The 25,424-nt window shown below is 41.1% G+C and overlaps 1 protein-coding gene across 4 annotated transcripts in view; it reads right to left on the reverse strand.

Moving 5' to 3' along the window:
* The window catches only part of LOC145482161 (uncharacterized), a 112,195-nt gene that overhangs the window by 56,587 nt on the left and 30,184 nt on the right, over positions 1 to 25,424 (reverse strand). For all 4 annotated transcript variants that reach the window (XM_081460768.1, XM_081460770.1, XM_081460769.1 and 1 more), the window contains exons 29-48: positions 22,874 to 23,395; positions 21,700 to 22,257; positions 20,658 to 21,209; positions 19,906 to 20,234; positions 19,216 to 19,444; positions 18,240 to 18,791; positions 17,300 to 17,866; positions 15,020 to 15,571; positions 13,859 to 14,416; positions 12,199 to 12,750; positions 10,998 to 11,546; positions 9,976 to 10,536; positions 8,600 to 9,163; positions 7,639 to 8,202; positions 6,529 to 7,071; positions 5,429 to 5,992; positions 3,747 to 4,295; positions 2,814 to 3,178; positions 1,401 to 1,587; positions 182 to 730 (exon numbers count right to left, since the gene is read on the reverse strand). In XM_081460768.1, coding sequence (XP_081316894.1) covers positions 182 to 730; positions 1,401 to 1,587; positions 2,814 to 3,178; positions 3,747 to 4,295; positions 5,429 to 5,992; positions 6,529 to 7,071; positions 7,639 to 8,202; positions 8,600 to 9,163; positions 9,976 to 10,536; positions 10,998 to 11,546; positions 12,199 to 12,750; positions 13,859 to 14,416; positions 15,020 to 15,571; positions 17,300 to 17,866; positions 18,240 to 18,791; positions 19,216 to 19,444; positions 19,906 to 20,234; positions 20,658 to 21,209; positions 21,700 to 22,257; positions 22,874 to 23,395 — 9,966 coding nt within the window. The remainder of the gene's footprint in view (positions 1 to 181; positions 731 to 1,400; positions 1,588 to 2,813; positions 3,179 to 3,746; positions 4,296 to 5,428; positions 5,993 to 6,528; positions 7,072 to 7,638; positions 8,203 to 8,599; positions 9,164 to 9,975; positions 10,537 to 10,997; positions 11,547 to 12,198; positions 12,751 to 13,858; positions 14,417 to 15,019; positions 15,572 to 17,299; positions 17,867 to 18,239; positions 18,792 to 19,215; positions 19,445 to 19,905; positions 20,235 to 20,657; positions 21,210 to 21,699; positions 22,258 to 22,873; positions 23,396 to 25,424) is intronic.

The following is a 25,424-nucleotide window of genomic DNA, read 5'->3' on the forward strand; positions in this document are numbered from 1 at the left end:
ATTGCCTGATAACTTTCGACACTCAATTGAAAACGCTCAAGTGCAACTTTCAATAACATGTATTATCAGCCCAGTCGAGCTTTTGTTTAAAGATCGCCCTACAGGAATCCCGTTTGACTGTAATTTACTTGACAATATAAAATCAAACCCATGGAAAAAAAAGAAGTAATGTACTCCTTACCTTTGTCAATAGTTATAATAATCACCTCAGCCACGGAATCTGGATTGTCAGTGGTATTGGTAAGAACTGTAATTTCGGTTACAACATCTACTTCCGGTTTATCCACTTCATCACCAACACCAACAACAATCACTTTGACGCGATCAGCCTGTAATAACCTTGACGACGCCTTGACATCATCTAGCTTGCTATCAGACTTGCCGTCAACCATTACCACAAGTATATTCTTAGCCGTTGGTCTCTGGGTGGAGGCCGCATTGAAGAGATCTCGCGCTTTTTCCAATGCTTTATCAAGCGATGCTATCCCAGTTGTCTTGGTGATGGAGTCAATGGTTCGTTTTTTATCCTCATCTGACAGCTGGTCGTCAAAATTAATATGAACAATGGGAGGGTCTCCAAAAGATAGAACACTGTAGAAAATGTTGGATGTTGGGTAATTGTCTACAACGGACTTGATGATATCTTGCATTTGCCTGAAGGTTCTGTCCGAATCTAAGGAGGTGACACTTATCGCAAAGCCAAGGTTGATTTGAACCAGTCGTGAAGGATCTGTGAAATAAGAAACCCCAAAAAAATTAATTCTCTCTCCTGACATCACGTGAAAACGCGGTGGTCAGGACGTTAGATTCCGCATCGAGGGATACCAGTTCATGGTCATTGCTTTCTACTACTGGGACAACGCGCTTAACTTTTACTATACGTCTCTCGACTCATATGCACAAGTCCGTACTAGCGAAGTGTTAGGGTTAACCGATGCAATGCAGAGGGATGGCCTACAATGGCAATACATCTAGTCACTTCATGCGACAGAAACAGGGAGAGGTTCTGGAAGTTTGGGCCACATTGTCTTGAGCGCAGATTTTTCATAATTATACATTTCATGTAAAGTAGCTTTGAGCTTTTGGTAGCAAATCATTCAAGACAATATACATAAAGTTGATAATTTTGATGAATTCAATCTTCGGCAAGGCAACATACTAGGGCGATAACAGCTCACCACTCTGGTTTTTTATACAAATTGACAAACCTTCGATACATATTTGGCTTGCATGGTGCGTTTGTGTCCATCACAGATGGCAGAGCCTCCGGATAGATCACCATCCAGTGGACAGGTGTTACCGAAATAATTATCTTTTCCTTTCCGGGGGGGGGGGGAGGGCGGGGAAGGGGTAGACAGCGTAACGTTCTGGAGCTCATCATGATATATCATGCAATTTACCTTTGATAGCCTTTTTGATCTGCTCATCAACAGTATCCGTCACATCTTTGGGTTTATCAGTTGGTTTGACTGGAACAATGCGGTCTTCATCGTCTGTTACCGGTTCAACATGTTCCTTGTTGACTTCATCTCCGATGATGACAGGGATCACTGTTATTCCTTGATCCACCAGTTGCCGTGCTTTGGCCTTGAAAAAGATGGACACCATAGAGTATAATTACACCGCACATTGGAACAAAGAGAGAACAGTGGAATGGGAGCTTAAGGAGAAAAGATTAAAATCTTGGGCAGAGGCGGCATCAGCTGCAGGGGATAGGATAGCCTTGAAGCAGAGAGGCGACAGCCCAATTCTCTTCTAGCAGACCGGAACAATGATGTTGATGACATTATGACAAAACATTTGAGCTATGCTGTGTAGCAAATAATTGTATTCTGTCCAATATTTGTTCTGTTTGCGTTTCTTGGTATTGGTGTTGGCGCATGCCCATTCACCATTTATAAAAATGATTTGGGATTTTACATTCTGTACTCCCCCATGGTACTTTTACATCACCAAATAAAACACGACATGGCCATTTCTGAGCCACCTTAAAGATCGCAATGCCTTCAACATCTCTAAACAACTGAAATTTTATTTACTGTCGAAACAACATTCTGAAAACTTGTATTGATTCTCTCCATTCTATTATACCAGGTACATGTCGCTTCTCTTAAGAGTTCCGTATTCTCCTAAATATCTTTAGAAACATTACAATAACTGGAGACTGACTAGAAAATGTTCGGGTTACTTCAGTCTCCAGAGTCAAATATATCAAACACGAGAGACAGTGTTTAATAGAGACATCCCAACACCGAGAAGAGAGTTGAAAATACGACGCGCAGCGGAGTATTTTTGACGAAATTCGAGGTGTTTGAACAGCCGATGAAATACTGTCTTGAGTGTTTGATATATCCTCTTAATGAAAACAAAAACTAAGGAGTAAACGGAAAAGTAAAATCGTCAACTCTATGCTAATAGACCAATTTCGATATATTAAAATTCAGCCTAAAACAATAGACCTTAGCACGAGGCTCTGGGGAATAACTACAGAGTTTGTGGGGTTTATTCCCCAGATCCTCGTGCTGAGCTCTGTTGTTTTAGGCTGAATTTTAATACATCGAAATTGGTCTATTAAGACCGGGTATCCAAACCTCCTTCACGCTTGTGATTTTCTTCTTTTTAACTTGATTAATTATTAATGAGTTTGAGAACCCTACATGTAAATACTGTAAATGTACGAGTGAATAAAGTTGTTGTTTTTGTAGATCGTCAACTATACATCAGCTCCGTCTTCCTCAGCATTGAAACCCCGCATTTCCCGCTCTGCAAAACTTGTGCCCGTTTCAAAAGGAAAACAATGAAATGTCGTTTACCTTTACAATCGTAGGCTCGCTTGGTGATAATTTATCCATGATTACAACCAGTATCTTATTCGCCTGGCCCCGCGTTGAACCTCGGAACAGCGTCTTTGCTTCTTCTAGAGCCCTGTCCAGATTCGGGGAGCTGACGGTCGATAACAATGCATCATCGACGGACTTCTTGAGCTTTGACTGCTTTGTGACCTGATCTGTAAATGGGATCTTTATCACTGCTGATGAGCCAAATACAATGAAGCCATAATGAACACGGCCCACACCATAAAGATCGATCATTCCTTGAACCGTTTCTTTGACAAGTTTGAGGTTTTGTTGGGCGACGTCCACAGCAAATGCCAGGTCTACTTCCGGTCCCTTTGGCTCTGTAGGTAGACAATTCACAATAGCATGAATCACGTGGTGGTGCATCAGGTCTAAGTATTATAGCCTCAATGAATCATTGTCATCCAATGACAGAGGAATCCATGATCATTAAATTCTTTATATGATGATGATAAATCATACATAACATTGAACGGACCGGGAAGTGAATAATATGCGGTCTGTGTTGCACAAGACAACTGTTGATAATACTACAACGCATCGTCAAGTATCATATTTACCTCACAATTGATTAGTAATTCCTTTTATAGACTGAAAAGTCCACGTCAAAATAATTCTCACGTTTATTGTGTATTCGTTTCTTTTGCTTATTTTTCATGCAGCTTGGTTCTAACACAAAAAGCTACAAAACGTCTTCACTGAAATTATCAAGGCCATTGTAGACTATCGGCATCAAAGTATTCCTCTGCGCTTAGTGAGAACACTTTGCGACCCGTGGTCTAGGTTACCACTGTTAACGCTATATGCTTTCTGAGCAAAGTTTACCAGTTTACTCTTTGCCACTCTACACAATGCTACACTTCCCTTTCCCACGTAACATTTATTTACCTTTTAGAACTAGTATAATGATTTTCTTGCCAAGTTCCTTTGGATCCTCATCTGTAGTAGTTTCAGTCACTTCATGAGGAGTAAACTCTTCCAATTCTTTAGGGTCAGAGTCCTTCCCAATGACAACACTTATCAGCATAATATCATCTTCTGTAAGACGATCTGCTTCAGCCTTGACATCACCATAGCTGCTGTCAGAACCTCTGTCAGATATCACCACGACAACCTTCCTGGCATCGGGCCTTCCACTGGTCTTAAAGACTCTCCTTGCTTCATTGAGGGCGCTGTCTAAATCCGGGACTCCAAATTTAGGGAGGAGCCTTTTAACGTCAGTTTGAACATTGTTGTTTGTATTTTCTTGAATAGAAATCGCAGCTTCCGTGTCGCTTCCAAATACTACCACGCCCACTCGGATCACGTCCATGGAATACGTGTCCAGAATTGACGTGATGGTATCTTTCATCTGCTGAAAGTTGTCACGCCACTTCGCGGATGTAGCAGAGATTGCAAAAACGATATCTGTTTCAGGTATACGTGGTTCTTCTAAAACTGTAAGGGGGGCAAAGGGTTACAACAAGTTCGTTCTTTGATCCACTGCAAGTTTATCTACATGTAATTTACAAAACTATGTACTACGTAATGGAAGGACAGAATGGCTAAGGAAACTTTATTAACTATAAACAGTTACCTGCATTGCTGACTTGCACCAAAATAACGTCAAAACAGAAACCTTTACAATTTTCTACCAATTTTCTGCTTTTGAATCGAATTGCTGTGAAGCTCACGGTTCATTAATGTTCAACGCTGCCAAACCCCATACAGAATCACATTAGGGAGTTTAAGCAAATCACTACGACTGGTGCTACTGAGGCTGCCGTGACTGAAAAGGTCTGGGGAGAGTACGTCTCGGTGGTCTACCAAATTTTAAGTTTAGCGAGTAAAGCGAAATACAAAGATGAAAGAAACATCGGCTAAGGAGTTTAAAATCTCTTTCATTTAGCTTCTCACAGCCAAATGGCTTCGCTCAAAGGACGATGGCCGTTATTCGGAAGGACGAACATATTATTTCTGAGCGAAAGCGAATGCCATACATTTTGTACCATAACAATTTGATGGATGAAATATATAATTTCAGAGACAAATATCTCAAAGAATATCGAGTGAAGAACACAAATATATCAACACTCAAAGAAGCAAAATAGCATCGTATAGTTATCCAGATATAAAACATCTCCATTAAACCCTCAAAGCAAACTTAACCGAAGAAAAACAACCTCGTGCTCAACAAGAATATTTCACTTGACTCACTTCGTCATTCCAACACCTTTGCCAAAACTTATCGTAAATTCAGGATACGGATTTACAAGCTTATGAGAGGCAACCTTGACACATTCTTTGACTTAAATTGACTTTAATGGATATAGTATCCAATGGAATTCTTAAGATGCCGAGATGTTCGTTGAAAAGGGCCAGAGAAGCGAAATAAACCCGACGTAGTAGCCACTACGGCAAAACATCCCGACTCACGTCGTCAGATTTCACGCTACGGCTGGATGCAACCGACGTACATGCGCACTGTCTCGTTTTGGGGGAAATTTACTTCCGGCAGCCGTATCAGTGCCAGCCGTAGCGATTTGCTTAAAGTCCCTATTCTTTAATGTAAGATATGATTAATGACCTACCACCGAAGGTCTTCTCCATAATCTGCTTGGCGAGTTCTTTTGGATCAACATCTTTGAACTCTTCAATAAGATTATCTTTACGCGTAGTTATTACTTCCAACTCATCAGGATCTGCTTCAACGCCAATCGCCACAGGAATAATAATCACATCGCCTCTATACAACTCCTTGGCAGCCTGGAGTTTTTTCATGTCGTCATCATCCCCAACGGACTCGTTATCAATCAACACCACCAGGACTCTCTTTGCCCCAGGTCTCCTGGGAACCTCGTTGAACGCCTTCTTCGCTTCTTGCAAAGCCACATGGAGTCTAGGACTTCCAGGAGGCTGTCGTATGCGCTGAATGAAAGAAATAAGGGTTTCATCATTTAGATTTTGATTTCTGTAACTGATCTCGGTGTTGGCTTGGGTTCCAAACACGATGGCCAAGTAGTGCAGTTTGACGCTGCCGTACTTCCGAATGATTTCAGCTACGGTGTTTTTCATCAGCCTCGATGTGGTGCCACGATAGGTGCCTGTCGCACTGAATGCAAAGCAGAGCTCAATTTCTGGGGTTGGTTTGAGACCTGAAATGCAAAAATATGTACTTACAAAATAGCCATGATGGTTTTAATTTTGTGACGTGTTTCAGGGGTATAGCTATATGGCACCACTGTAACTCAAATCCATGGTTTATACTCTACATAACTGAACGAATTTATCTTCACGGTCAATTAAAAAGTACCCGTTTGGTTATAAAATAAAATTTGTTCGTCTTCTTGGTTGATTTTTCAACAAGTCGCAAAACACTAATCGTACTCAATTATTCTCACCCATGGACCAACACAATAAATAAACACTCGGCCTGAAGTCCTAAACCGCAAATGTTTCTTTCGGTTCTAGATCTTGTGCTGTGTTTGATAGAATATTTACCAAAACATCAAGGCAGATCTACAGTTATTACTAAGGCAGTGGCTCTCGCAGGATATCGCATGAATGGCCTGATACGCTTTGAGAGGACAATACAACAAACAACAGAAACAATGCTCCTAGCCCCAAAACAAAGCTTACGGAAGCTGTTACACCTCCGAACAGCTAACCTTCTTATCAACTCCCAACATACCTTTCTTCAACACCTCGTCAATCTTGCCCACAGTCTTCTTAGGCTCTTCAGTTGTCGTTGGAATGCAACTCTCCTTATTTGGGGTGACCACTTCACAGATCGGAGGAACGTACCTCATTTTCAGAACCACAAAGATAATCTGAATGCCCTCTGCTTCCATCGCCTTGGACGTTTTGCCTGCAGCAGCATTTCCAGTCTGGTCTTGGTCAGTGTAAATGATAACAACCTTTTTAGCGTGTGGTCGACTACCAGATCCATTTGCAAACAGCTTCTTAGCTTCGGCGAGCGCTAGGTCAAGTCTGGAAGTTCTACCAACTCGTGAAGGAAGTTTCTCGATAACGCTTTTGACCTGGCTGTCTGAAGAATATTTCTTCTGGAAAGTATTGACTGTTCTGACTCGAGAGTTGTAGGTGAGAAAGCTGTAGCCTGCTTCGCTAATTGGATGCTTGTCCAAAAGTTCCAGGCTCATTTTTCTGAAGTACGGCATGTTTTGTGCATTAAGAGACACTGCGATGACAAAGTCATGTTCATCTTCATCCATTTCTGAAAATTATAACAAATAAGAAACATACTTTAGGCAAGAAAAACATTTTATGCATTCAATAATCCTCACTTGAACCAAATAATGTTTCTACATTAAAAATTTGCCAAATGCTTGAATTTTACAAACCTAAGTAGAGAGCTATAGACTCAAGGAAGCTATCATTTCTCAAAAACCTACCTTGAAATGATCGGCTGGCAAAACTTGAGAGTATCACCTTAGCCTCAGACCCAACAATTTAACGGTATTCATTCATTTAATTGTAAAAACATTACCCTTACGTGATTTTGAAATAAGATTACAGTGTAACCGGGCCACTTAATAAACAAAAACCAAACTACTACAGAATGGAAACAACTAATCAATGACTTCTAACTTCAGTTGTCTTTCAGTGAAATATAAGGTTTCTTCTTGGAATGGACTTCAAAGCAAAACCCCTCGCAATTGTACTCTGCCAATAATGGAATTGTTTTTTTTGTTGTTGTTGTTGTTGTTTTTTTTTTTTGCCTAAGCGTCCCGCTTCGAGGGTCACCCATCCGTTTTATTTATTGTTAGTTCTCTGCATTTACCTTTGAAAACTTTGGACATAATCTTCTCTTTCAAAACTATTACATAGACATCAGTCGTCACGTTGACAACGTTTGTTTTGTCGGAGGTAGTCTCTTCAAGTTCCACATGGTCAACCTCATCTCCAATAGCTACCGGGATCACCTTAATTCCATCATCTTGCAACATCTTTGCAGTTGCCTTCACATCAACAAGCTTGCTAGTCGACTTCGCATCCGTGATTAATACCAAAACTTTCCATGCATTTGGACGCTCTGGCGCGTCGTCAAACAATTCTTTTCCTTTCTTCAGGACTTCGTCTAGATCAGGACGTTCGTTTGAGCCAGACAGGATAGTGATCACGTTCTTGAGATTTTCGTCAGTAGGAAAATCGTCACCAAAGCTGACTTTAATCGAGGCTTTCGAGCCAAATACAATCACACCATAACGAAGTTTATTCATGGCGTATGTGTCAATTATTGACTTTATCACTTCCTTTGCCTTCTCAAAGTTGTCATCCGCTTTCACTGATGCAGCACTGATTGCAATTGCGAGATCTACTTCTGGGATTGGTAAAAGGTACAGATCTGTGAAAAAAAGGCGGCGAAGCATTGTTAAACAGCATAATTTGGCCACATATAGAAAAGCTTTTGACTAGGAAGAAAGCGTATCGTTCAATAATATTCATCCTCTAAGATTTAAAGAAGAATTATCTGTGATATATAAACACACTGAATCGCGCCCTGAATATTGATTCAATCGTCATCTTATGTAAGGTGTCGGTAAGCTACTTACACTTCGTCATGACAACAAGCCAGTGGATGCGACAACTTGTCCCTGGTACCACGGAAAACTTAACGAACTGCCTAGCTTTGAAGAAAACTAGATAGTAGGGCTTCTACCTCTTGCGTTATTCGATTAGTTGGTAATAGAAAACACAAGAAACGTTAACTACATACAGAAAAAAGTGAACAATTTACTCACTTTCTCTAACTTTTTTCATAATTTTCTTGCCAAGTCTCTCTGGATTCTCTTGAGTTGGCACTTCAATGATGTTTTTCTTTAGTGCAGTAGTCTTTTCTAGTTCCTCTCGATTCACTTTCCTTCCTATTCCAACCGGAATAACCTTAACCCAAAACTCTTCCAGTGCCATTGCAGATTTCAAGACGTCTTTCTCGGTGCTCCCTGACTTACTGTCCACCAAGAAAACAAGAACTTTCTTTGCATCTGGCCGAGCTCCGGGTGCTTCAAACACCTTCTTCGCATCTGCCAATGCAAGATCTAAATCAGGCGTACCGCTCACAGTAGACAGGCTCTCAAGCTTCTTCAACAAGGCTTGTTCATCTGGGAATGTATCTTGGAAGTCCACAACTGTTCTTGTTATCGAGCCGTATGTCATGACGGTGTAATGGATGTTCTTCATGCCATGTGCTGCCACAATGGAGAGTAAAGTTTCTTTCATTAAACCAAACGTTTCCTTTGCTTCCGTTGAGGAAGCACTGACTGCAAACACCAGGTCAATTTTCTCTTGGCCAAGTGGGTCTGGAACTAAGTATGAAAAATATTTCATTACTTTAGAATATTCAAAGGGCAAAAACCTAAGAATTCAACAAAAGCACACTAACAAGCAAAGTAGCTAGTTCGTGTCACGAAGCGCACATGTTAAGTAATAATAAAGGCAGGAACTGATAAAAGTTATTTATAACAGAATACTGATTCCCCATTACTTCGACATAACTTCGCGTAACTGTTACAAAGCCAAAAACGCAATATCTTGTTCTTCTGAGGAATTGTTACTCCTTTTGGAAGCTTCGTTTTTAACTTTACGAAATCTTGATAACGCGTCACTTTTACACAGTTTGGAAATACGAAAGAGGGTCTGCTATTGTTGGAAAAAGCAAGCTTGTAGTTTAAAGCAACCAGGTCTTTGAGACAGGTAGTACTTGATACAAATAGAACTAGCAACTAAGCGAGTAACGTAAACATCGTGATTCTGATAATGAGTACTTCCGACCTCAAAACAGTGGCACCAAGACCCCCTCGTTCCCTCCCCGTCCTCCCCCCCCCCCCCCCCCATATAACTACGCTGTATACATGGTTACCACAGACATCAGTTTTCAAAATCTCCTGACTTGTCCCTGATAAGGAAACACATCATTGAGATCACAGTGACTCCAAATGTTTCTTCCAGCCGTCAATGGTATTAAATCTGCCCTGTAAAATAATTTCAACTTTCTCTGACTTTTCTTCAAAAAGTCAATTTCCCTTGGCTCAAAATAAAATTCCCTGACTTTTCCCTGACCTCGAATTTTTTCGCTGACCATTCCTGACCTGTGGCAACCCTTTGTATAAAAACGTACCTTGTGCTATTAGTCGTATAATTTCTTCACTAGTCTTTTCCGGATCTTCGTCTGAGGTGGTGTTCATCGAATCACCATCAGTTGGCGTGAGAGTTCCCAATTCATTGGAGTCAACCTCACTTCCAACCGCAACAGTTATGATTGTCACGTGATTGTCGATCAAGTCCTGAGCAACTCCCTTAGCAACTTCCTTATCTCCAGATGATTCATCATCCGTCATGACAACCAGTATTTGTCTTGCATCTGGTCTCACAGCGTCATCGTCGGTGAAAAGTTGTTTTGCTTTCTGCAATGCTTTGTCTAATGCTGATCCTCCTGGAATGTTTGATGCTGAGCTCACCAACTCCACAAGCTGATCTGGGTCTGTGATGCCATCAGAGAACTTCAGGACGACAGAAGGTTCATTTCCGTACAGGACAACAGCATAGTGAATCTGATTCATGCTATAGTTCTGCATGATATTCGTTACAACGTCTTTCATGTATGGAAATGTTTTGAAGGATTTTGAAGATTGCGAACTTAGAAGAAACATCAAGTCGATCTTGGGAAGCATTGTCCTCTCTGGTAAAAACCAAACATAACACACAGTTAGCAGCAACTGCAACAACAACAACAACAACAACAACAACAACAACAACAACAAAGTAACTGTCCTGAAGCAGTTACTGAGTTATATACATGTCATTCGTCAAGAGATACATCGCTTATCTTCGTTTTTCTTCATATTGTAATTTTCGGCTTATTCCAACATTATAGACCTGCTAACTGTCCAGCATTTACGCAAGGGAATGCTATTGATTTCTTAACGTTTTGGGCTCATAAACAAACGGTTGTGAACTAGGATAACGTTATGAAATATAACACGTTTCCAAGCATGTAGTACTATGCAGTGCTCTTCCCAGTGAACATTGCCCCCCGTGTTTTTTTAAACACGTTTATCATTTATGTTACCCCTCAATCATCTTCCATGTTCCTGAACTGTATATTCCAAATAGTGTCATCTTAAGAAAAATGGCACTTACTTCTTAGTATTTTTTCCAGTATCTCTTCTGCAAGATCATCCGTATCGTCCTCTCTGTCTGCAGTGATTAAGTTGTCTTTGTGCGGAGTTGTGTGCTCTAGCTGATTAAGATCCACTTCATTTCCCATGCCCACAGGAACAACCTCGATCTCTCCTTCTTCAAGTTCCCTGGCGTTTGCTCTAATTTCCCAAGGCCTGCTGTCCGATGTATCATCAGCGATAATTACCAACACTTTCTTGGCATTTGGACGAGCCCCCGCAAGGAGTCTATTGGCCTCTACCAGTGCTGCATCCAAGTCTGGTGTACCTGTGTTCCGCGGTAAGTTATCAATGCGTTCCTTCAATTCATCCAGCTCGGTGACTTCCTCGTCAAAGCTTAGCCTCACAGACACCGCATCTCCAAACACAATTATCGCAGGTCGCATGCTGTCAACGCCATGCTTTTCAAAGATGGTCTTGATGACTTTTTTCATGACACTGAAGGTCTGCTGTGCGTCACTTGCCGTGGCGCTGATGGCAAACACAACGTCGACATCTTGTACTGGTTTTGCTAATAAAGAAGATAAAAAGTGATCTGAGGGCTTCGTATTGCACTTAGTACCAAATTTGGATCGACCTCTAGTAGCTCTTGGTAACAAAGGCCAGCAAAGTTAAACTTGCAAAAGTGAAAAAGCCTACATATCTGTCTTAGCATCATACCCCTCTTTGTCCCTTTTAGTAAAAGAGTAATTTTGTAATCGCAGGCATTTGTAGACATCAATCCCTTGTTTAGGCATTTCACTGCCTACCAAACAAGGTCACTTGATTGTGACGGTTGCGTAGAAAGCAATAACGCTTTTTTGACAACACGGTGTGGCCCAGTGTGTATATATGCATACATGTAACCTTTATTTCCTCTCGGTAGTGTTTATAGCACAAAGGCTAGTGGGGCCAAGCAAACAACTGAAACAAATGATTCAAATTGAACATAACATTGTTTAGAATCCCAACTAGCCGGAGGCAAACCAGTTGGTTATTTACAAGCGTGGCCGAGGATTTTAACGCGTGGCTACCAAGAAACAAATCCAGGTAGTGGCCTGAGCGCGACTCGAACCCGTGACCACTGGATTGCGAGTCCGACGCAGTGACCACTCAGCCAGGCTGCCTTCTATAGTCATTTCACTGAGATCACAGCTTGAATAAAGGCATCTCGCTACGTTTACCTTGTCTGATTTTCGTCATTATTTCCTCTCTGACTTTTCCTGGTTCATCAGTATTTGAACTGTTTATGATGTTTTTACTAGATCCAGTGGCAATAGAAAGCCCGGTAGAATCCAGTTCACTTCCAACCGCCACGGCAAAGACGCGAATGTCTTTGTTATCGAGGGACTTGACTGCAAGCCTGATTTGGCTCAGAGAGCTGCCTGACTTGACGTCCGTGATGATAACCAGTACTTTCTGAACATTCGGTCGAGCGGACGAGAGCAGCTTCTCACCAAGTTGCAGTGCTCTGGCTAAGTCTGGAGTGCCACCAGGTCTGAGGATTGCATCTACTTGTTGTGTTACATCCGGGTTTACGCTGTCACGCAAGGTGAGTTCTATGCGTGGTGTACTTCCATACGAGATGATGCCATACCGAAGTCTGTCCGAGGAATATTTGTAAATGAATGATTTTATAACGTCCTTTATCTGTTGCAAGGTTGCTGAAGCATCAGTCGAACCAGCAGATATGATGAATCCCAGATCTACTTCAGGCGGTATTGGTTCTACGATAACTAAAAACAAAAACGGCAGTAAATTCATTATTTTGTGCCTTAGGGTTAAAATCTTTTCTACGAAAACAGTTAATGTTTAGTGTTCACTAGCAGTCTTACAGTATCACCCTTCAAGCGCTTGTGTTTACTGTTCTTAACAAGCCAAAAGTTCTTTCACTCGTTTGCATTTGCTTTAATTTTCTACTGGAGGAGGAAATGTTGAAGCAACCAATGTTGATAAATTGTACTTGAAGTTGTTCTCAGTTTGTTTTGCAGAGAACTTTGGAAAACTAACAGAGAGATTCCTCGAGAGTCCGGAAAGCACCTAACAACGTACTGCGCGTTTCGCTTCAAGTCTTCAAATGATTTGAAATAAACGATAATGATTTTTATGTAACTTTTACATCATAAATAAAACCGATTGCCGCTTAATGCAGTCCTGAATTGTAACAGGACACACACCAGTTTCACTGCTGGTGAATAGTAGACAACTGTTAGTTTTTCAAAACAGAGACCAGTGGCGGATCCACTGATTTACTTGCCCTGCCGGCTTTTCTTCCTTCAGTCATTTCTTCTTGTTTTCACCCAAAATAAGGGGGGGCCCAGGCCCCCCGGGCCCCTCCCCTAGATCCGCCACTGAAGACAGAGAGTTTCCACTTGAGTGTCGAAAAGTAACTGGCGTGGCATTTTCGCCACACGATTGGCTTAAAAATATTCGCGCCACTTTTTGATTCAATCAGAAGTAAAGGAAAACCAATCATAACTCGCTCGCACACGTTTTCCCGCGCTTCTCGCCGGCTACATGTATTTACTATGAGTTTTGAATGGTTCATTGGATCGTCGGTGTCCTTTGTGAAACATGTAAAATAACTTTTCTTTTAACTGGCTGCGTGGCATTTTTAACTCTTACGTTATTTCGGGTAGCCAGCACCCCTATCATTTTTATTTTTACTGTAGCAAAACATTGTCATTTCTAACTCCGAGGGGAAATAAAGTTCTTTTTGTTGTTGTTGTTGTTGTTGTTGTTGTTGTTGTTGTTGTTGTTATTGTTGTTGATTGGCCAGACTGATTACTTAGGTTCCTATAATAATGTTCACGGTTTTAATGTAACTACAAAACAGGTATTTACCTTCCTTCATTTTATCTGTAATCTCCTTAGCTATTCCATCGGGATTCCCTGTTTTCGGCACCTCCACAGTTGTATTCTTCAGAGGAGTAAGGAACCCACACTCTTCAATAGTCCCTTTGTCCTCCACAGCAACAGCGACAGGAACTATCCAACATCCTGAAGTAATCAGCGGTCTGGCAGCCTCAATGATGTCGACTTTTTCATTTCCTGACTTGCTGTCTATGATGACTACGAGGATTTTCTTGGCATCTGGCCGAGCACCCGCTCCATCGAACAGTTTCTTCGCCTCTAATAACGCGTTTGCTAAATCTGGTGTACCGGAACTAGGCATCACAGACTCTACTATCGTCTTTAAATCGTCAGGTGACCGTTCCGCAAATGGGACTAAGACCTTTGGACCGTCACCAAAAGTCATTACACTGTAGCGAAGGTTGGTTGTTCCATAGGTGTCAATGATTGACTTGATGGAATCTTGCATGAGCTGGATTGTTTTTGAAGCGTCTTGGGATGTCATACTTATGGCCAGGCCTACATCGATGTTTATTCCCTTCAGTGGATCTAAAAAGAAGTCAGAAATATCGTTTTTGCCATCATAGTCAGCGAGACTTTGACTCCATCTGTGATCACCTGGCTTAAATGTCTCTGACGAATAGCGAGATGGTCCAAAAATTTGCCTCAAGCAATTATTTGTTTACCTTTTGCAATACGACAGTACCATTTTTACACATTAGACATGTAAATGAGCCAACAAAAGTACAGGAAGCCGTCAAACGAAATACACGAAGTGGCTTGACGCCTTCAAAGTCGTCGTTCACAAACTGTTTCAGTGTACCTCAATCGTTCTGTATTCGTCTATCATTATTAATTATGTTTTTACCTTGTGAGGGTTGCTACCCAATGAACATAATTTTGTAAGGTCGTCAAAAACAACAAATGCGATAACGCACCTTATTAGCCTGAAAATCATATTCATGTAATCGCGGGCGCTGCTTGCAAGCATCTCATTGAAGTGAAGTGAAAGACTTTATTTAATGAGGGTGACCCGTGACAGTAACTTAAGTTACTGATAAACTTGGGGCCCTCAGCTTGTAATGTGGTGTTCATCTTGGGTACAGCAGTGTGACTAATTCCTTAACAGTGTACTAACTACAACTTCTTTACCTGTTTTATCGATGATTTCTTTTCCAACTTCATCTGGCTTTTCAGTAGTGTTTGTGTTTACTACATTGCCAGGGGTTGACGAGATGTTCTTCAAATCATTTTGATCAGTCTCGACGCCAACGGCCACTGCGATGATGATAACTCCACTCTCCGTTAACTCCATCGCTGTCTTCATCGCAGCTTCCTCAACTCCACTCGATTTCTTGTCAACCATCAACACGAGAACTTTCTGAGCATCATAACGAACTCCGTCGCCTCCAAAGAGCGTTTTCGCTGCTTCTAGAGCTTTATCTATAGCAGGGCCACCCGTGTCCATTGGTATGACATCGATAAGGGATTTCAGAGCCTCAGCGGAGTCGATATTGCTACTGAACGGTATCTCGATGCTGGCCTCAGTATCAAACGTAATAAGTCCATAATGAATCTTGTCAGTGCCGTATTCATGAGCGATACTTTTGATGATGTCTGTCATGTGCTGAAAGGTATTCGATGCATCACGTGATGCAGCCCCAATGGCGAAACCAAGGTCAATTTTAGAGATCTTTGTTGGTTCTGAAATGACAAAACATTTAAGGTGTCTGGATGCAGTTTTTCCCTTTTAGCAATCTTCCCTTAATCAGATCGATAGAAAAATTACACCAGTATTTGGAAATGGTTTGGCACTCGAGTACAAACATACAGAATTTTTTCGTTCTTGTATATTCTACTTGCCATGCAGCATAGTTTAAGCCATTGGTATTAGCATTTTCATATCACATCTGGTTTGCAAAAAGTCATGTTTACATACTTTCAATTTTTTCGGTTCATCGTTTCCATGAAAATATCGATTGCCTTGAGAAATCCATTATACCAAACTTCGATGCACTTCCAAATATTGGTGGAATTTTCATATCGATCTAATTAAGGGAAGACTGTTAAAAAGCTAATTGAAAACGCTTGGTGCGTCCAGGAAAAACTGTATCGAGACACGTTAACCCTTTGAATACCAAACTTTCGCCAAAAAATACCGTTTTTAACCGTTTAGTCAGGTTTTTTTAACTACAATGACGCTAAATAAGCCTAAGTTTTGCTAAAAAAAGCTTTTTTTTACTAAAAGGAGAGATTTTTCGAGGATTAGGTACAAAATTGAGCAAAACTTCAATTACGGGCATGCGCATAAGCCAAAATTTCTTTTTTTTTGCCATTAACCGTTCTCAATATCGTTTGTTGGCCCTTTCCTTTCTGTTTTTCTCTGCCCTTTTACACTGGCTACCTTTTGCATTGTATGTTCTTTCTGGCTGCAGTGAAAAGTTGGATGTTAATTACGGGTGAAGCCTAGAAATGGACCTTGATCAATCGTAGGCGTTGTGGACCATTTTACCACCGTTTTTGCACCAAAACTGATAAACTTGTTTTTCGATTTGCGACGTCGGAATGTCGTCGATATCTAAACCTGACCATTGTGCGGAAAGGGCTAGCCTAGCACTACTATCTGCTGATCAAGAATATCTGATGTCATTTAAATTGATGACGTCACAAGTGGTACAAAGAGCACGACCATTAATTACGCATATATGCGTAGTTGGTGTTCAAAGGGTTAAAACAAGTGAAAGATTTGCAACATTTAATACAACTTGAGCCTACCTTCATACGTTTATGTAGGTCTCAATATAAGTATTCATTGTGACTCAAGATCAATCAGTTGTTTGATGAGTCATGTGTGTCAGCAATAGAGGGATTCGGCTATCGTGTTTACATCATTCAGAACACTTGATGGTTCATTTGGGAGGTTAAAACTGTGTTGCTACACGCAACTGGTTGCATGGGAGTATGTACAAACAGAACAATTGTAACCTCCCAAATGAATCATCACATGATCTGAATAGGGTGGCAGCAAGGATGTAAACACCTTAGCCGAATCCGTCTATTGTGGGCTACTTTATCTTACTGTTCGCATCTTGGGACAAACACAATCTCGAGGGTTACGAACATGGCCTTTTGGAGCAGCGTTTACAACGTTCTTGGAAAATCAGAAACGAAAACACTATGGACAGTTTCCAACGATGTGTATTGCTCACTTTTGACAATGTCACTTTAAGTACCTTTTCACACACTTTTCTAATTTGAATGACCTTATTACCACATTGTATCTAAAATGTTCAGGGCAATTTTGACATTTGTTACTGTCACATCTTCCATACCACAGAAGCACAGAGTAGTTCTTGGCTAGTGACTCTCGGCTAGACATTCTAGACTAGTCGCTGAACTTCTTCCCTTTTTAAACCACACGGCATTCCATACCTGTTAAAATCTTGATGATTATTTCACGCGCCAATCTCCAAGGCTCCCGGTCTTTCTTTGTCTTTATAACATCCCCCTTATAAGGAGTGATAATTCTTAGCTCGTCCGGATCCGCTTCACCACCAACAGCCACTGGAATCACCCGGATGTTCTTGTCTTCTAGCAGTCTGGCACTAGTTTTGATGACCTCCTCACTGGATGTCGACTTCTTATCAGTCAAAACAATGAGAACTTGTTTAGCGCCCGGGCGAGCGTTAGGTCCCTGGAAAATCTTTGAAGCCTCTTGGAGTGCTTTATCGATCTGTGGGTCACTGGTTTGTTTGGATAGTTTTTGAATGTAATCCCTGAGGTCTTTAATTCTCTTGAAAGAAGGATCTCCCAGTTGGAGCTTAGTTCCTATTGTGGCTCCATACACCATGGCACCATACTGAATATTACCATTTCCAAATCCAAAGTCGTTCATGATCTTCCGGACAGTGTCGGTAATGAGAGCGAAAATAACATCCGCGTCTCCAGAGTTCGCATTCATGGCAAACACAATGTCCATTTCGGGATATGTTGGAGTTTCTTTGAATTAAAACAAATCACAAAATTGTCAAGGTAATGACTTTATCAAACTAAATATGTACAAGTCATAATTTAGTAACATTGAGTAAAACATGACAGGGGAAGTGCATGGATGAAATCAAATGAGCTGCGGAATGAGTAAGACATCATGACAGTTGTTTTTCCGATTCACGCAAATTGACAAAAAAAGTCTGAAAAATTCAAGGTTCCAACCGGATCCTAAACGATGAACTTGGGGATATCTATGCAATGCTGTTATTCTACCAACCACTAGTGTTTTGTTGTTTGTTTTGGTGTTTTTTTTGTTTTTTCAATGATCTATCTTAGTGCTCAATTTCAAACATAAAAATCGTAATATTTGCAGCAAACCAACCTGTGAAAACCTTATCCATAATTTTCTTCTTAAGATCAGTGGGCTGCACATTCGTTTCTTCTTCAATTATTTTATCCACTAGAGTGAATGTTTCCAACTCCTTTGGATCAGCTTCTTTGCCAATAGCCACAGCAACAATCTTGAAACCTTTGTCCTGTAATGGCCTTGCTGCCTCGCCTACTTGAGATGACGATTCTCCTGATGCTAAATCTGTGATCACCACCAGTACCTTCTTAGCATGAGGACGGACATCAGATGACGAGAACAAGCTGTCTGCTTCTCTCAGGGCATCAACTAAAGAAGCCCCGCGTCTCTTCTTTGGAATAAAACGCAAGTCCCGCAGCAGATTATTGACGTTAGAGTATTCACCAAATTGGATCTGGATGGTTGCAGCGTCCCCAAACACAATAAGCCCATAGTTGATTTTGTCCAATCGGTATTCACTGATGATCGCTGCAATGGTATCCTTCATGAGTTTGAATGTTTCTGTAGCATCCAGTGAACCTGCCGCAATGGCAAATCCTAGGTCCAGTTCTGGTATGGGAGCCTCACCTGTGGAAAGTGGGAAAAAACGTTCAAGTCCATAGAAAATGTACAAGCTTATAATGGGCATTGGTATCTGTTTTGAACATAATTTGCTGAGATCGTGGAAATCCAAAAGTGAATTTAAGAGCAGCACTGATGGACACTCCACAAGTAAAAAGTAACCCGATTGAGATGAAACTTGATTTCTTTATGGACGATCTTAAAAACTTAAAAACGTGTGACTCACGAGGTCCAAGATTGTCTAGAAATTTTGCAAGATAAATCTTGGAGCAACGAGGAATTCCTGTATAAAATTGTTGAAATATCATGAAGTCAGTACTAGACGTTATTTCAAGTGAGAACAATTTTAATTTTTATCATCGTTACAGATCGAAATTAACTCCCGAAGACAGTTAACTCACAAAATGAACTAACATTAACACAACCTTACCCTTTGCAATTTTGTCTACTATCTTCTGTCCTACTGATCCGGGATCTTTTTTGTTATCAGTCTCGATGACGTCTCCGTCTGTTGGTATTTCCTTTTCTTTATTGGAGTCCACTTCCTTCCCAACAGCCACCGCGATCACACGAATTCCATTTGTTTCTAGGGATTTAACCGCTGTTCTGATGTCCTGCGGGCTTTTGCCAGATGATTTGTCTGTGATGATTACTAGAACCTAGAAAAAAGTATATCCAGGAAATATCCCAGAGTAAAATACGCTTAGACCGAATTGCATCCAAAACGGTGAAATTTTCACTAACAACGTTTTGATAGATTCAATCTTAATTATTTCCATGGAACGCGACTAAAAAGCCAAAAATGAGCATCTAAGAATTCGAAGGAGCCGTTCAGTATTTTTTCTCTCCTCTCTTCCTTTCCATCGCTTGGAGTAATTTGTAGGCTTTTAGTAGTCGTAAAATCAAGGTCTGCAACTCACTTGGTGCAAAGGAACGAACGTTTCATTAAAATCGTTTTCAAAAATAATATTACAAGCTTGCCTAAGATAAGAGACAAGTCCTAGATTCCTAATTACTTCCCATTTGATTAGTGAAGACACCAACATGTTAACACTGTTGTCGTCAAGTTAAGACAGAGTATTCCTTTTAGTTTAAAGCAATAATGACACGCAAGCATTACCTTAGCCGCGTTTGGTCTGATAAGTGGACTTTCAAACTGATCTTTTGCAGCTTCCAACGCCTCGTCCAGAGAGGGGCCCCCTGATACTCGAGGCACGCTGCCGACTGCCTTTATCAACTCAGCATCTGAATCGAAAATTTCACCAAAGGTGACTTGTGTTGAGGCCGAGCCGCCATAGACAATGACGCTGTACTCCAGTCTTTCTGTTCCGTACTTGTCCATGATCCACTTGATGATGTCCTTCATGAATGCATGTGTTCCTTCAGCTTGAAGCCCTGTGGCGGAGATGGCAAATGCCAGGTTGGTCTCTGGCAGCTGAAGGGTTCCATCTGTGAAAGAAAACGCAGAGAACACATTGTTTAGACGAACCAAGTTTTTATACCTAACGGGAATCAAACCAAGTTTTTATACCTAACGGGAATATTAGCCAGCTTCTACATGTGAGTCGTAACATCAAAAACCGAGGTTTCAGCACTGCTGCTGCCTGTTTATAAAACTTACTTTAAGCAAGTTTGATATCCACAAAGAAGGCAGGACTTGCTCAAAGCAGTTTTTGCGACCCCGATGAAAGCAGTACCTCCAAACATTCATAACAACTTCGAATGTTTTAGCTTCACTTTTAGACAGAGAAACTATTACAAGAAAAGCTGTCAGGGAGGTTCTCTATGTACAATATCTTAAACCCAGTTGAGAAAATCAGTAAAACCTAATCCGCTCGTATAAAATCAAAGAGAATCTAAGCGATTACATACTAATTACTCTCTCCATGATTTCCACGCTCAGTTGTTCTGGATCTTCATCCTTCTTGGTCGTAATGATGTTATCTTTAGAAGTGACTTCGTCGAATTCCTTCGGTTTTACATCGTCACCAACTACTACAGGAATAATTTTCACTGCCATCTGTTCAAGAGGTTTGGTTGCGCCAACAACGACGTCTTCATCGAGACCGGAACTCTCATCAGTCATGATGACCAAAGCTCTGTCCGCATCCTCGCGGTCACCTGCCTGGGCGAACATAGCAGCAGCTGCTTCCAGAGCCTTATCTAAGGCTGTTCCACCTACAGATGGAAGCATCGTCGTCAACTGTTCCTGGATTTGGGCTGCATCCGTGTGGTTTTTAAGGTGAACCACTACAGTGGCATCATTACCGTACACAAGAACACCGTATCGAATGTTACTTGAGTCGTATTTCTGGAGAAGTGCGTCTATGGCGCTTGACATTAGCTGGAACGTTTCATCTGTATCCTTGCTTGTGGCTGAGATGGCAAACACCAGGTCTAGCTTCGGCACATTCAATGGGCGATCTAAAAGTATGATTTGAATTTCATTCAGGTCTTGAAAGACAGTCAGACAGACAGGCAGGCAGACAGGCAGATAAACAGACAGACAGACAATCAGACGGGCAGACAGGCAGATAGATAGATAGATAGATAGATAGACAGATAGATGGGCAGATAGCCAGACAGACAGACATAGACACACACACACACAAGCCGATACAAATAGGATACAAGCAGGAAGGAAAACAGGCAGATACAAACGTATACATGCAGCTGACTGTCCTTTGTAATGTAAAATGTGACAATGAACTGCCGTGAAAACAACGTCTGGAAGCAGGTGATTTATCCAGTTCAGTAGCTGTGACTACATATATCGAAAATCTAATTACAGGTTGAACTTCTCTACAACGGCCAACCTCCGATGAGCGAAACGACGGGCACAAAGACACATTGGCTGTTGTAGAGAGGTGGTCGTTAGTAAAAGATCGGTTGTAAAGGCGTAAAATAGTCTTACCTGTTAGAACCAATACTATAATATCTTTGGAAAGTGCGTTGGGTTGTACAGATGTCGGAACAGTCAAAACATCTCTTTTATCCGAGGCAATAGATTCCAACTCTTGTTGGCTTGCTGAATCCCCAACTGCCACAGTGATTAAACGAACATTCCTCTTCTCCAAGAGCTTGGCCTTTGCCACAATGTCACCAGATTCGAGCCCTGACTCGTTGTCTGTGATCACAACAAGGACTTTTCTGGCATTAGGACGAGTGATGCCCGCCTTGAATGATTCCAGCGCTTTCTCCAGCGCTTTGTCTATTGCTGAACCACCGCTGAGTCGATCGAGTGAACGGATGTACGCTTCCAGTTGAGCAGGTTTCGTAATACTAGAATCGAAACCTACGACCTGCCTGGCTTGAGATCCAAACAGAATGACACTGTAGCGGATTTTGTTGATACCATAGTTGTCTATGACATCATTTATGGTTTCTTTCATCAAGGTGAACGTGCTGTCAGCATTAGCAGCTGTGGCGCTGATAGCGAAACAAAGATCTATCTCTGGTGGTTCCAACACAGCTGAAACAAAGAAGAAGCACTTAAGGTCGTATTTATCACACGAAAGGTTGCAGGATTAATACAATAAGAACCAGTGTGTAAGAACCTAGTGGTTTAAGAAGCAGCTGGCAGAAATCTTCCATTTTAATACCCCAAAATATAAGAACCTGCTTAGCCAAGCAAGGTCAAGACGATTCTTATACGTGGGTTACAGTTAAATTATGAATTCTTGTTGTAGAGACGACACTACATATACTTTCTGTAACCGGTTGTGCTAGGCTGATCATAATACAGTTGTGAATGAATACTGTATATTAAAGAACCAAAGTTAAGTTTATATATTTCTCTGGTAATCAACAATCATGTCTCCTTCATAGAAAGTAAGAACTTAATAAGAACTTACTTAGCCTAAATTGCCAATAACTACCTCAAAATACAAGAACCTATTTTGCAAGACTTCATAAAATGTAGGTTCTTACAAGCGGGCTTTTTCTGTATCCTACACTGCATGTTAAGAATAAGGTGAACAACTGTTTTCAGTGTTTACCAAACCACTGAAAAGAAAAACTAGGAATTGTTACTACTCTTAGTGTTGTTGTTGTTAGTAGAAGTGTCCTATACAAGCCGATGTACTTACCAGCTAAAACCTTCTCCATGACTTTTTCAGCCAGTTCTCCTGGTTCTACGGTTTTTGGAACTTCAAAGTCAGTTTTAGGATTGTTAACAAGCGCAAAGGTTAGAACAGGAATGCCTTTCTTGTTTAAGTCCTCAATGGCTTTATCTACATCTTCAGGATTATCGTATGAGGCATCATCGGTCAGGAGGACAAGAATCTTTTTCGCCGACGGACGAACACTTGAACCTCTAATAACCTGCATGACCTCTTCCAAGGTTCGCTTGGTGTCAGGACGCCCCGTGGCTCTCCGCGATTGCTCAATGAAATATTTCAAGCTTTCACGGCTGGGAAAGTTTGTTTTGAAGTCAAAAACGATGTTAGCAATGGCACCATACACGATGAAGCTGTAACGCACCGTGTATATTCCGTACGTGTCTGTTATAATCTCCACAGCATCTTTCATGCGCTGAAAGGTGTCTTCTGCATTTCCTGTTGTAGCTGTTAGAGCGAATACCACATCGATCTCTGGTACTTTCGGGCGTTCTGTAAGAGAGATAGCTGTGTCATAAAGAACAAAGTTAAAGTCATGTGGTAACTCACAGCAACCAATACAATAATCCTTCGATGGCTCTAAAACCCTTATCTAAGCAGTCCTAGCTGGTCTCCAAACGTATTATTCGTCAATGAGATTTAATCAGGAGCCATCATCGGGGACGGAGACCGTAAGCCTTGGGATCTGCGCGCACCTATGATATGGGACAATTTTTCTATTTTTAGAACAAATTGCGCCATCCTGACGTCACATATCCGCGCGGATCCACGCACATGTCGGGGGCTCTCGCGGGGATGTTGTCACGTTGCGTGATCAAATGGTTAGAGTTGAGAGACCTTGAGAGATTATCTTGCGTATTTTTCACAGCGATGGCAGGGAATAAGGCAGGGAATACGAACCAGGGCGCTTATATGTAGTTTTATGCTCTGAGCTAACAGAAAAGGTGGGTTTTTCAGGGTCGAAAACAAGAATTCAATCTCGCGCTGGGAATGAATAATAAGATCTGCTTGCGCTAGTTGTAAGCTTACGCGTATGTTTTTGCGTTTGTTCTGACTTAAGAATATAGCAAGAAAACTTTCTACTCTGGTATCGAGTTAATTTGTGAGTTTCTCAGAGAATGGTTAATCATAACCAAAACCTGTTTTGATGGTTTCTTATTGTTTGTGCTTGTTTGGTGAGTTTGCAAGAGTTTTTGAAAGGAAAGTCTAACGCGTACAGCTCACCATAGTGCAGCTCGTGCACTTTCAAGTCCGAGTCGGTGTTTTCAAGTGTCAACAAATCTTGACAAAGATTTCTTTCTTTATCTTTTGTGCTGAGATGCTGCAACAAATTTCACGAACGCAAAAAAGGCTACTAACATCATGTGTGTTTCTTCAACATAAGCATAGTGAAGTTTTACACTGCGAAAATGAAAATAGACAAGGAGTTTTGATAACTCGATCAACAAAATCGAAATCGTTATTCGAAGTTGATTAAAGAAAGCGTCATCGTAACTTTGCTGATTATTTCTGCTTTATTCACATATTTTCAGCTTAGCTTTTAATATGTTCTCAAACATTTATCAATCTTAAACATATTTAAAAAATATAGAGTTATTGTTTGAGTTCGATGTACGATTTCACACGAAAGTGCGGCGGAAGTACAATTTGTCATGTTTACTGACTGTACAAAACACGCATCGGCGGGCGCTCTCATTCATCGACAACAGAGAATTTACTGGATTTTTACACGAATAAAACTGAGCAGTTTCTACGGACGTAAAGTTATTGGGCCTTGATGAAACATCAAGCGTTACTTACAATTCATGCGAAACTCAAACTGACCAAACTAGCAATTATTTTGTTTTACTTTTCAATCGCGATAGACTAGCAAATTCCTCGCAAGCGTGTGGCAAGAGGAGCTAGGAAACTATGAAGTCCTGAAGCTCTGCTATATCTAAATATATCCAGCTAGTTTTTCGCTGTGTAATGGAAAAGCTGTTAATCTTCAACATATGTGAAATTTTAAGTGGAGTAATGTACAGCTCATGTAAAAGAAGCATCCGTCGGAACACAACCTAGTCAGCGACATATATAAGCTTAAAGCGGAACATACCTAAATTCGACACTGTCTTACTTCACTCAAACTGGAGCAGCTTACGACGAAAATACTTAAGAAAAATTCCAACAGACGTAAACACGTTCAGTTGTGGGCCAAAAACATGACAAATTTCGGGAATTTCGGACGCCATTTCCCCCGCGCGACATCCACAAAAATCCTCGCAGCATATACACGCGTGTGCCTCAGGCGATGGCGCAATTTGTTCTAAAAATAGAATTATTGTCCCATATCATGGGGACAACCCCAATACGAGAAATGGCGCGCGCTTACGGTCTCCGTCCCCGATTATGGCTCCTGATTTAATACTTTGTCAAAATTGTATACTTGGGTGATGACTTAACCTTTTTTTCACTAATTTTTTTTTCTCGTGTCATCCATTTTGTTTTCCAGCAAGGCATTTGTCATTTTTAGTACTGCCAT

Source organism: Orbicella franksi, chromosome 3 (assembly GCF_964199315.1).
Source record: "Orbicella franksi chromosome 3, jaOrbFran1.1, whole genome shotgun sequence".
Classification (NCBI taxonomy): Eukaryota; Metazoa; Cnidaria; class Anthozoa; order Scleractinia; family Merulinidae; genus Orbicella; species Orbicella franksi.